A 12854-nucleotide genomic window follows, 5' to 3' on the forward strand; every position below is an offset into this window, starting at 1 on the left:
TTCATCGAGTGTTCTAATAAGCTGGCAGCCTTAACTCATGTGAACAACATCAGCTTTATAGCAGGTACAGCTAATGGTAAATACAGGGGGACGTTATCAAATTCTTCTGGTACCACACATGGTTCTGCTTCCCTTTTAAGTTTGCTAGCCCATATATTTTTTATCTATTTTGTCTTATTTAAATCGATATCCATCGAGTGTACTGCTCATCTACCTTGCTTCTGAAGCAACCTTTGGATTCACCCTCACCCTTCTCTCTCTCTCTCTCTCTCTCTCTCTCTCTCTCTCTCTCATATGCTTAAGAAGCAACCTCTGGATTCACCCTCATCCCTCTCTCTCTCTATTTGCAGAGCAAAAGAGTCATCATTTACACAATTTTAGAATCTATGTGAGCTCTTGCCACACCCTCACACCTCTCCCTTCTCTCTCTTTCTCTTTTTGGGTTTGGTTTTCATTATGCAGTGGCAAGATTAATAGGAGATCATTGATGTTTCATCGTGGATCTGATGCAAGAAGGAAGGACCGAATCACACTGCTACTCTCTCTCTCTCTCTCTCTCTCTATATATATATATATATATATATATATATATATGAAAGTGCTGGCATGATATGCTATTTTGATAGAAATTCTATTATCACATTTCCTTCTGTCTTTCTGAACAATCAGCTTAGAGTAATTTGTGTTTTAATACTTTTATTTAACAAAACTGTATATTAGCTATATAGATCTATAAAAATAAAAAATATTCCATAAAACAGATAAATATTGATGAAATCTAAGGAAAATGAGATGCTTGAATCAGTTTGTCCGAACAAGATAGTAAGGCATATATGATAACTTTAGCGAGTATTAAAGAATAAATTTCTGATGTGTGAGATTCTAATAGAATTATGGATAAGAAAATAAAATAGCGAACCATGCACCTTAATTACGATTCATCTTCTCTCTTCTTCCTCTCCCTCTCTACCATTTAAGACTTTTACTGTACTTTAATAGTTTGTTTTGATAGCAGTACACTAAGTTTGTGCTATTGCAACAGTCTAATAGTTCACAGCCATTGGACCGTTTAATTTTTTTGTCTCTTCATCTATCTTTTGTGCTCAAAACCCTAAAGATAGAGCTGAAGACCCTCCCGGCCTCCCTCTCTCTCTCTCTCTCTCTCTCTTATGTGTTTGAAGGTGCAGTGTTTTTATACCCTTTTCTTTTTCCTTATGATATTAAATTAAAGTTGGTAGATTTCTAAGAATTTAATATTTTAAATGTTTCTACTTTCAGCTTAATATGATGCCCAAGTTCACTTTTCTTTTCTCTTCCATATATATAATTCTTTCCAATTATAGCAAGTTTCTTCTCTCCCTTTCCCCTTGATCCATCCCCTCCTCCTCAGTCAGTAACAAGCTAGAGATTTTGCAGGGTTTTTTTATACTATTTTAATTGTAAAACCTCTGTAAATGTTATTGCCTTCAAGAGATTTTTGCATCCATTGCTTATTTTGATCTGGGCTTCATTAATTCTTCCATTTCCCATTATTTGCTTTCAACTTTTCATTATTTTGATTTGTTCCAACTAAAAACTTCATAGAATTTTTTCTCTTATGTAAGAAAAAACTTATTTTTGTTCATTTTATATTAAGATCTCCATTTTTTTAATACAGATTTCCGTTAATGATAGAGACGCATGAACAAAAATTCAATATATAAATAAATAATGATTATTACTTGCTTGATTTATGTTCAAACTGCCATGAATCTTGACAGAAACTGAAGAGAAACTGAGATAATATTCTTCAAGAAGATTCAGTAAATTAAGGAGGAAACAAGAGCTTCAACCGCATGAGTAGAGACAATGAGAAGAAGCCACATAGTTTCTTCAAGCAGCTCAGCCAACCTCATTGATGCCAAGCTAGAAGAGCATCAGATGAGAGGATCTAAACAGTGCCCGAATTGCGGCCACCAGATCGAAAACAAACCAGTAGGAATATATTTCCAGAGAATCTGATACTCCTTGAAAAATACAGATATCAAATATCTTTATGGTATATCAAATTAATATATCTTTGTAATATTATTAGGATTGGTTTGGGCTACCTGCTGGAGTTAAATTTGATCCCACAGATCAAGAGCTCATTGAGCACCTGGAAGGAAAGGTTTCTATTGAAGGATTGATCAGATCGCATCCTCTTATAGATGAGTTCATACCAACTATTGAAGGAGAAGATGGCATCTGCTACACACATCCTGAGAAGCTTCCAGGTTAATTTTTTTTAGTATAATTGTTATATATTTTATGTTTTTTTTTTTTTTTTTGGACCATAGATTTGTGCAGAGATAATCTGAAAAAGTTATTTCAGATTGGAATAAATTCCATTCCTTTTCGAAAAGAAGATGATGAAGGCTAAAGATGCTTAATGAGCTAACATCTGCAACTGTTTTATTTGGTGATATTTTTTATACAATTACTAATTTCTTGAATGATATTTTGATTTAATTTCTTACTATCTAAATCTTAGATTAAATAACAATCAAAACAATTAAAAATATTTATGTAATGATTAAAATTATTTTAAAAATTCTTTATTTTCTTTGAGATTTCTGCTAGTTTTTATATTACGTTCTTCTTAGAATAAATTCAGAAGTTCTGAAACTCCTCGCATTCAACGGCTCAATTTTTTTTTTCAAATAGGTAAAAAAAAACGGCTCAATTTTTTTTTTCTAAAAGCTTCAAAACCGTCATTGACTAATAAAAATTATGTTCAATAGATCATATTTGATAGAATATTTATATTTAATTCTGAAAAATGCATTGTTTTCATCAATATAATTTTTTTAATTCTGTCAGAATTTCTAACAGAAATGAATTAACTTTTCTAATATTACTGGATTCATATTTTTTTCTCTCTCAATTCAGGTGTGACAAGAGATGGATTGAGCAAGCACTTCTTCCACCGGCCGTCGAAGGCATACACGACGGGGACGAGAAAGAGGAGGAAGATCCAGCCTGAGACCGATATCCGGCGAGGCGAGACACGGTGGCACAAAACGGGGAAGACGAGGGCGGTGATGGCAAACGGAAAGCAGAAAGGATGTAAGAAGATACTGGTGCTTTACACCAACTTCGGCAAGCACCGGAAGCCGGAGAAGACAAATTGGGTAATGCACCAGTATCATCTGGGGGAGATGGAAGAGGAGAAAGAGGGGGAGCTTGTGGTATCTAAGATATTCTATCAGACACAACCAAGACAATGTGGGGCAGTTGGTGGAGGAGAGGGAATTGGGATTGGTAACTGTTCTTCATCAAAGCTTGTGGTTGATGCAGGCACGGCTGCAGTATATAGTGGTATAGAGCAATTACAGCTGCAGCAGATGCGTCAGAATGATGATTTGAGCTTTGGTACTTTTAGGAAGAGCTTCGATGAGGTGAGAAGCAATTCTTATTAATTTTATGAAAGAAAAAAAATTCTACTCAGATTTCTTTCATTAAATTTTAATTAAATTGATTTATTTTGAAATACTTAGCTAGATGCTACCTAGAGAGAGTAAGTTTTATAGTTTTTGTTTCAATTAAACTAGAAATTTGTTAATTTTATTTTTATAGAAATATAAAGAAAATTATAGCTGAGAAGGTCAATTTTTTCGAAGTAAAATAATTTTCGGATAAAATTGATCTGGTCTAAAAATTGAGAAATTATTTTGGACAGAGTCTAGAGATTATGAGTGTACTTACAATGTGTACACTTATTTGATATACACTATGCACACATTGTGTACACTCACATGTCCAGACAGTTATTCCCATCCTGACTCCTCACAGAATAATTTCTCCTAAAAATGACAGATGTTAAACAAAGAATTTTTAGGATCTCCTTGTATTTTATAATATGGCTGATATATTCGTCTTGTCAATTTTCAGATATTTCATAATGCTCTTTTCATTAATGTTCTGAAAAATGATCGGACATCAAACCAAAAGAATTAGAAATTTAAGGTTCAATGATTCAATTGGTGTTAAACCGGATAATGTAATAAATATTAAAATTATTTTAAGTTAATGACATAATAATGAATTTTTTTTTAATCAAATAAATACCATTCTAACTAAGGATGCTCCACTATTAAATTTTTGGTATTTGATTCAAAATCAAAATTTTGGAAATGATATTTTTATTATTTATGAGACATTGATCAATTTCGAATAACAACAATATTTTACTTATAGTTCAAAACAAAAATCAGAGAAGGCTTAAACTTGCTAGAACTTCTAAGTTTTTTTATCATAAATATTTGATTAAAATCAAAAGACCAAAAATTGATTTGTATTTGAACCCACTGGATCATAAAAACTCGGATAGATTCACCGATTCTCCGGTTCAACCACAATTTATCACTAGTTCTAGCAACATGTCTTTGGTTACTAGTATATACGTAGAAATAATTTTTGAGCTGGATTAAATCATTCAGACCGATTCACAGTTGAACCGATTGGAACAGTCAGTTCGAGTCGTTTGATCTAATTTTTAATTAGTATCAATGTTTTGTTTTCTTAAAATTTTAACTTTATGTCAACATATAATTAATAGGAAAGTAACCGTATCACATTAAGCTGTCCTTGCAATTGCTTATTTTTCAATTAATTGTGTTGACATAACGAATAAATAAAGTAGATAAATGGAGAAAAATTGAAGGGGGATTATTTGTCACAATTAAATTCTTTTTACAAATTGAAATATTATGAAAAAAAAAAATCTGACATAAGCTGTACCCTTACGCATGAGGAAGCAATGCTTTCTTTAGTTAATAGTAATTTCAAAAAAATATCTTATTAAGAATGTGTTTGGAAGCTCAATTTTTTTATTATAACAAGTTTATGCTAGGTAGATCATACACTGAGAATTCGTTTGGGACAGCTTTTTAAATGCATCATAAAGTAATTTTATAGTACAAAATTTTTAATTTTTGAACTAAAAAATTGCTTTAAGAAACAATAAAAAAACCACCGGAAACAAGGCCTGAATTTATACACACAGCTGACATCAACTGCTTGCTCCTTATACTCCCTCTCTAATGTTTTCTTCTTACCTATGACTATATCTGTATAATGCTTTTTATAACATAGAAGCCTTCCAACTTGCAAAGCATTTAGTTAAGTAAATCTAAATTGATGATTTCTCCTCTCACTGGAGCTTAGAGATCAATAAGAAATGAACTTAAACTATGTACATTTTTATTCTCATGAACAGGTAGGCTTAGGAGAGAGAGCTGCAGACCATTCATCAGAAGCATCGATAAGCAGGCCTACTAACTCCATTTCAGGATTAATCTCTCCAGCTACAGTGCAACAGGCATCCATTGTTCTTGAAGATCCCTACCATGTCTCAAGGTTTCTCTTCCAGGCAGATAAGTTTCAGGTATATTATTTTTCTCATAAAATATATGTATGATCTCCTCTAATTAACTTTATAAGCTTATATGACACATGACATTAATCATCTCTATAAAGTATATGATTGATTAGTGTACTTATTCTGATATACTTAAATAATGCATGAGCACAGTTATTATAATTTTGAAGATAAAACAAGAAATTTAGGAGAAATCTATTAAAAAATATATAATAACATAAGATTGTAATGCTCCTCAGCAACTTCTTTTGATTATTGTCTTGTGTCTAACTAAAAAGATATATATACCTTTAATTGCTTTTATATAGGAGCTCTTGCTATATAAGTGTTTTAAAAAAAATTATAAGCTTTAGATAATATGGAAATGTACTTGATTATATCATTTTATTATATGTAATTAGATATGAACATGCACTACATGAAATTCACAGAATACCGGCAGAATATTTAGCGGTTTGATCGTTGCTATTAACCGGCGGTTAGACTGCCGGTAATAAAGAGTAAATCATCAGAAATTCCGGCACTCAAATTGCTTTTATATGTTGTAGCCGCCGGGAAAACAGCCGGAAAATATTACCGCTGGAAAGATACCGCCGGTAATTTCCATTTCCTACGCGGTTTATTCCGACGGTTTTGAAACCGCCGAAAAATTGAGATAAACCGTCGTAAATTGCTGTTGATAATGGATGATTTTCCTGTAGTGATGAGCATTAAATTCCAAGGCATGATGATTAGATGTCATCTTCACCTTCCTCTAACTTATGACTTGTAGTCTGGGACTTAACTTAAAATCTTTGTAAGTTTATTATTTTAATGTATGTAATAAGTGAAAGGTCCCTTGATATTTTATCCAGGATGAGTCTTCGATGGGATTTTTTTAAAAATAAACTATTTGTCCACTATGACTAAACAATTTCTTAAGCATATTTTCAATCTATAATAATGGTGCTGAAATGAATCTAATAATTATAAGAAATCATTTACTAACTTGTTTGGAATAATAATATCAACAGCAACAGCAGCATAAAATGGTGGGAAGACCTGCTGGTGCTGGCCTTGAAGAGTTGATAATGAGCTGCACATCAACTGATATAAAACCAGTAAGTCTGACTACCTTTTACCTTTCTCTTATTACTGCTGGTTGCAAGAATAAAATTTGTATAATATTCTCTCTTGCTTAATCTCATAGGTTTCTTGGGTGGGTTAGGGTTGTTATAACTACTTACTGTTGAACTCATAGAGTAGAGAAGATAGAATAGTGGTAACTGTGAAGAAAACATAAACAATAACTGCAAGAGACAAAAGAACAGTATAAGTACCATCTTTTTATAGAAAATTCTCGCCACCAAACCATTAATAAATTTCAAGTGGGACCATTAGTTGCTGACATAAGAGGATTAAACAGGCAAATAAAATATAAAAAGGTGAATTATTATTATTTTTTCATCTGATGTTGGTTCCTTTCTGCTTAGCATGCTAATTTACATGTTATATATTATGGCCTTGCTAAGTGTGTTGTCAGGAAGGAATTTTTTTTTGTAATTCTGAGAAAGCATCCTGTAAATTATAGAGTATTTAATCAAAATTCAGACTTTTTGTAAAAAATCAAAATAATATGAGTATTTTTTGTATAAAAAACATTTATTTATTGAAAGAACACCATAGAACATTACTTTAGAATATTTTAAATCTCAGTGCATAATATATTTCTGCGAGTTAGTTTTATGATAATTTTCGCATAAATTTGCAGGAGGAATTCCTCACAGGGTTTCAGTTCTGTGATAGGGTTTTAGAAAGAGTTAGGGCCGAGATAAAACAGAACCTTCCTTTCTTTCCTTTTAGAAACCTCAAAAAGAGCAAACACAGAAGCTTGTTATCATCTCGATGGTGTGTTTCTTCCTTTTCACTTGGTTTTCACATGGAACAACACAGAATTTGTTTTCAAAAAGATAAAGGAAAAGATAAAGCCAAAGATAAAGGGGGAAAAAGGAATACATTGTATTTGAATGCCTACGCATTTATCAGACAAGGATATAGCAGATAACTCTATATTCCTAGATTTGAACTCATCGTAGAACTTCACTGACTGGACCATACTAAGTGCGCATTCATGTAAAGAAAGAGATTTGCAACCTTTTTATTATATTTAGATTATCACAATCTAACTATCCTACTTAACATAAAATAGGTTGAGAAATTAATTTGTATGAAGAAAGAATTATAATGTGAAAAAAGAACAGAAAATGGATTTAACAGTACTTGAAGCAGCCTTATATAGGATTGAATTGCATGGAAAATTAGATCATCTATATATAAAAAATTTATCGATCTTTTTTTTCTTTATTGATTTTTTTTTTCTTACATTTTCGTTTATTTACTTATTGCATGTTTCAACAGGAAACATCAATTGCACATCCTCAAGAGACGGAATGGCTGAAGTACTCATATTGGTTACCTGACAGCCATGATCATCATGGATAATAACAAAGGAGAACTATGAAATAACACAGAAAACATGGAAAATATATGGTGATAAGTACTCACAAGGAAACTCTTCTCTTAAAGAGGAATCAATTGAGGAAAGTAAGGAAAATGGCCGCCTTCTCTCTCTCTCTCTCTCTCTCTCTCTCTCTCTCTCTCTCTCTCTCTCTCGAACAATGAGCTAAGGCTCAGCTGACGAAACTAACTATATAATAATTCAGGCTGGCATGAAACATAGTAAGGTTGTTATTAGGAAAGAAAGGAAAGCGAAGAAGGTACCAACAAATATCTCCAATTTTAGATCTTTGATGCAATACAGTCTCATGCACTTACACTTATCACATGATACAATTAGAGCCATGCATCAATCTTGAAGGTCATTACTCTCCATGATCATCGTCATTCACAAAATTCAAAGCCAAAAATTTTTTATTACGGATGGGAAAATTATTACGTGCAGCCTCCGGATTTGTTCGGAGGCGAATCTGGACCCGCCACGTCACCTGGGGTCCGGTGCATAAGAGTGATGTGGCACATTTAGATTCACCTTCGGACGGTCCGGACACTACACATAATAATCTCTCGGATGGCTGACCCTTCTTGATAGAATTGTAGCATGTGCTATAACCCAAGAATCACCCACTTTCCATACAAGCATGGTCGCTTCTTTCCACTTTGTTCAAGAAACATGTGATCAAAATCAATATCCAATCACTTTCCAAAAAAGTCTGGTCATCTACTTCAAGGAAGGAACATAGACATTACAGTAAAGTGGAGCCATTGTCCTTCCAGCTTAAATGGTTTATAGTTTAGGTTATTTTCCATATATTTTTTCTTGAAACTTTATGCATACAACAATTATGTAACTTGAAATATCGTTGAATGAAATATTAATTTGTTGAGTTGCTTTCATGCAATTATAATGATAGCTTGTGGCTTCCTCATTGTGCATGTTCTATTTGCTTCCGATCTTCATGTCTCCCTCCTTTCTATGCTCCACAACCAACCTAAAGGCTTCCTCTCCTCAAAGGCTAGTCAAAACCATCTAAACTCCATGTCCATTTGCCTTTCTTTATTTATCTAAAAACCCTCTTCCCCCTCTTGGCCAAACTAATAATGTCATGAAATCAAGCCTTCAACTCTTAAATCTTATACGAAAGGGCCTTGATTCAAGTGGTATATATATTTGTTTTTATCCTAATGGTCTCATGAACCAATATAAGAGGAGAAACTATAATAATTAATTTCTTCAAATCCAAAGTAGATATCATATGTGTAGTACCTTTCTCAATTTTTATATTTGTATATTCCCTTGAGCCTACCTTATGCCAGTACAAGTCTTAGATCCACCTAATGAAGTTATGGGACAATACTAACAAGCTCGCACCTCTCATATAACCCTCCAATCCAAAAATAAAAAAGGCTAGTCAAAACCATCTAAACTCCATGTCCATTTGCCTTTCTTTATTTATCTAAAAACCCTCTTCCCCCTCTTGGCCAAACTAATAATGTCATGAAATCAAGCCTTCAACTCTTAAATCTTATACGAAAGGGCCTTGATTCAAGTGGTATATATATTTGTTTTTATCCTAATGGTCTCATGAACCAATATAAGAGGAGAAACTATAATAATTAATTTCTTCAAAATCCAAAGTACATATCATATGTGTATCTAAGTACCTTTCTCAATTTTTATATTTGTGCATTCCCTTGAGCCTACTTTATGCCAGTACAAGTCTTAGATCCACCTAATGAAGTTATGGGACAATACTAACAAGCTTGCACCTCTCATATAACCCTCCAATCCAAAAAGAAAATATATTAACCTCAGGTAGCTTCAATCAATACCAATAGGGATCACCCATGCATCTCTTCAAACTCAAATTAGATCCTTCCTACTACATTATATCTTATATTTCTCCTCTTTTTACATTAAATTGTCTACCTCTTTATGGTAATCATGTTTGTCATCTACAATATTTGAGTTGAGCAATAGAATTAATGCACACCATAAGATTTTTAATATGCTTCATATGAATTAATTGCTAATTTAAATATCAAACCAAGTAGATTCTTAATAAATAAAATGATCCTAATGAGCTTTCAACTTATGTGGTTTATTAATTTGTGACATGATTTTGTTATTAAATGAGTTGTGTGCTGATGAAACTTGTGTGTAATGGTATGGCTTTATTTTTATTTTTATTCTTTTTTAGATTTTTTTATGTTAGTTATTTGATTTCTTGCCTTCTATTGAAGTCTTAAGAACTAATATTGGATGCTTTTTTTTTTATCTTTATTTGTAGTAGTTCTTGTTTATTTATTATATTGAAGGGAATAAGATTTATTGGGTTATGTTACTCCATGCTAATATGATATTTTTGGAGTCCTACAATTCTTTTGAGTGCTTCTACTACGTCTTCTTCACTTTGCTTGATGACATTGGCCCCCTTCTTCATCATAATTGGAAGATATCATCGGGCCCCATAATGACGATGTTTTTAGCTTGTTTGGTGTTCATTAAAGCATGATTTGATATTTCCATCATGATAGCTTCTTATGTTTTGATTATTATATAATAGTTTTTAAGTAGTTTAGCCTATCATTTTTTCTTTGCAACAATTATAATTTGCAGGTTCATTGTACTTGAGTTTTGAAATTTGGAAGACGTAAATTTTAACTTTTAGTGCTTTCTCCTAGATCTCTGCATGTGCATAAATAAATAGTATATAATATATATATTCAATTGAGCTTCGATATAATATCCGCTTCCCCTCCCCCCCCACCCGCCCTCCAAAAAAAAAGAAAACATATAGAATATAGAATTTTTTTTGGGAATGGTGAAAGCTAAATTATAAATTAATGAGGGATTTGGAAGAAGATATAATATATTAAGAACACTTCACAAGAACTTTCATTTTTCCCCAATCATAATGTATAATTAATAGTGTGATGTGAGCGAAATTTAGAAAGCTCCAATGAAGCATCATCATTATATATGGTCCAAGATTATAATAGTACTTAATAGGTTGTAATGATACTCAATTGAATTCTAATGAGTTCAAATATAATCACATAAAGAAGATAAGGCAAAAATATATTCAAATCTTTCTTATGCCCAGTCTCTAACTTGGACAAGTGATAACAAAATTTTCTTGGATTGAGGGTTGAGGGAGAACAATTTAAAATTTAAACATATCAACAAGAGGGATCACGATCAACATTAGAAAACTCAGCATCAATGGCTATGAAAGACACAAATGAATTGAATCATGCATTGATTAGTTTGAATTCTAATGTTAAATGACTTGTTAATGAATTTGGAGGTGGAAGTTTGGTTCTATGGGCATTGAACTTTTTCTGTATGTGATTAATATTTACTTGGAAAGAGGTTTAAGGTATCTTTATATGAAATTAGACTTGGGAGATGGTATTTATCTATAGTGATGGAGAGCCTTTAGGAATACTATTTTTGGCAGCTAACGTGGGTACTTTCCTTGGCATAATCTTTCTTGGCATGATCTGATTCCTGAGTAAGAAATAACGAGAATAAAAACTTAAAATCTTCTCGAAAATCACTTTTTTTTCAAAGACCTTTCTCTTAAATACTAATAAAAAATTGATATGGGAGCTTTGAGGAAAATCAAGTTTCATTAGATATCTATGCATTAATGACCACAAGGATTACCAGATGAAAATCTCGATGGGGAAAGAGTAGACTTATCAAATAGTTGGACTCTTAAATGAGGGAAAACTATTCAAATAGGTATAATAATAGATTTATTTAAATGTCCAAGATTTTTGAGACCATTTAGATTGCCTCTTTAATGAATCGTCTATCAACTTGGATTTCTTTAGCAGGAGGGCAATGTAATCCTTAATATGGGAAAAGTTTAAGAGTATGCGTTTATGGTTAGGCAAGGAAATTGATAAATACCAAAAAGATTATTTCTTAGAAATAAGACATAATAGTTTGCAAAGGAGGTATGTTGAACATGAACTTCACAACCATAGCCAATTGCAATAGTTCTAATAACTTCAAAAATAAAACATTACTTGTCAATAGTGTATGTTTTATGTTGGAATAATTATAATGATACGAGTTGTTGATTGGAACAAAAAAATGTAGAGGGGAATTATCTACCCTAACTTAACCATGAACCACATTAATTAGTTAAGAAGCCTTAAATGATAGAAGTCACGGCAAGAAGTGGAGATGCCTCGAAGTGCAACTTGGTTATGAAAGAAGAGTTGTAGAAGAGAGATAGATGCCGTTGTAACAACTATATTTGAATAACATAAAATTTTCAAAATTTCTATAAATTAGACTATTAGAGAAGCGTTATATATGCTTTCAGGCATAGCGGCACTAAAAAGTGCTAGATAGTGGAACCTCGACATCATAAATCTCTATTCTATAGTAGCTTTGCAATCGCACCAGGCACAACGGAGCTGGGTCACTTAGGCACGCTGGTGCTAAAAACTAAAATGAGATTTTTTATATATATATTTCTCTCTCTCTCTCTCTCTCTCTCTCTCTCTCTCTCTCTCTCTCTCTCTCTTGGCTTGTTTGGTAAGGAAGGAAAGGAGGGGAGGAGAAGGAAAAGGAGGAAAAAGAATTAAGGTTTTTGTCCACCATTTTGTTTTGCTGCTTTTATGAAAATTGCTCAGATCATTGTACGTGACTTCTATATTATTTTTATTTTTAAAGACTTTGCTTTCGACTATTTAACTTTTCACACATTGATTTTATTATATATTTTTTTATTTAGTGAACTTCTACTGTATAACTTTTTGTATATCATTTTTTTTTTTGGTTAAAACCCACTAGATGGGGCCTACGTGTTGATATAAAATTCGGTTACAAGGTCCTTAAAAGGATCCACCAGCTCGCTACTGCTCGAAAGAGCTACAAGATTCAAAAACAAAATAAAACCTAAGAGCCAGTAGATCCTTATACTAAGGATACAAT

At 32.4% G+C, this 12854-nt stretch overlaps 1 protein-coding gene across 2 annotated transcripts; it reads left to right on the plus strand.

Annotated features, from left to right (window-relative positions):
- The first annotated feature begins 198 nt into the window (after window positions 1-198).
- On the plus strand, window positions 199-8797 carry LOC110103097 (NAC domain-containing protein 75). 2 transcript variants are annotated; one of them, XM_020831669.2, is made up of 7 exons: window positions 199-388; window positions 1761-1974; window positions 2075-2255; window positions 2911-3419; window positions 5240-5407; window positions 6415-6501; window positions 7799-8797. In XM_020831669.2, the coding sequence occupies exons 2-7, from the start codon at window positions 1849-1851 to the stop codon at window positions 7880-7882; spliced, it is 1155 nt and encodes a 384-aa protein (XP_020687328.1). In that variant the 5' UTR covers window positions 199-388; window positions 1761-1848; the 3' UTR covers window positions 7883-8797. The 2 variants fall into 2 exon arrangements, with proteins under 2 accessions (XP_020687328.1, XP_028550204.1); XM_028694371.1 differs by lacking the exon at window positions 199-388 and adding an exon at window positions 395-1181.
- Window positions 8798-12854: the final 4057 nt, after the last annotated feature.

Source organism: Dendrobium catenatum, unplaced genomic scaffold, assembly GCF_001605985.2.
Source record: "Dendrobium catenatum unplaced genomic scaffold, ASM160598v2 fragScaff_scaffold_465, whole genome shotgun sequence".
Classification (NCBI taxonomy): domain Eukaryota; kingdom Viridiplantae; phylum Streptophyta; class Magnoliopsida; order Asparagales; family Orchidaceae; genus Dendrobium; species Dendrobium catenatum.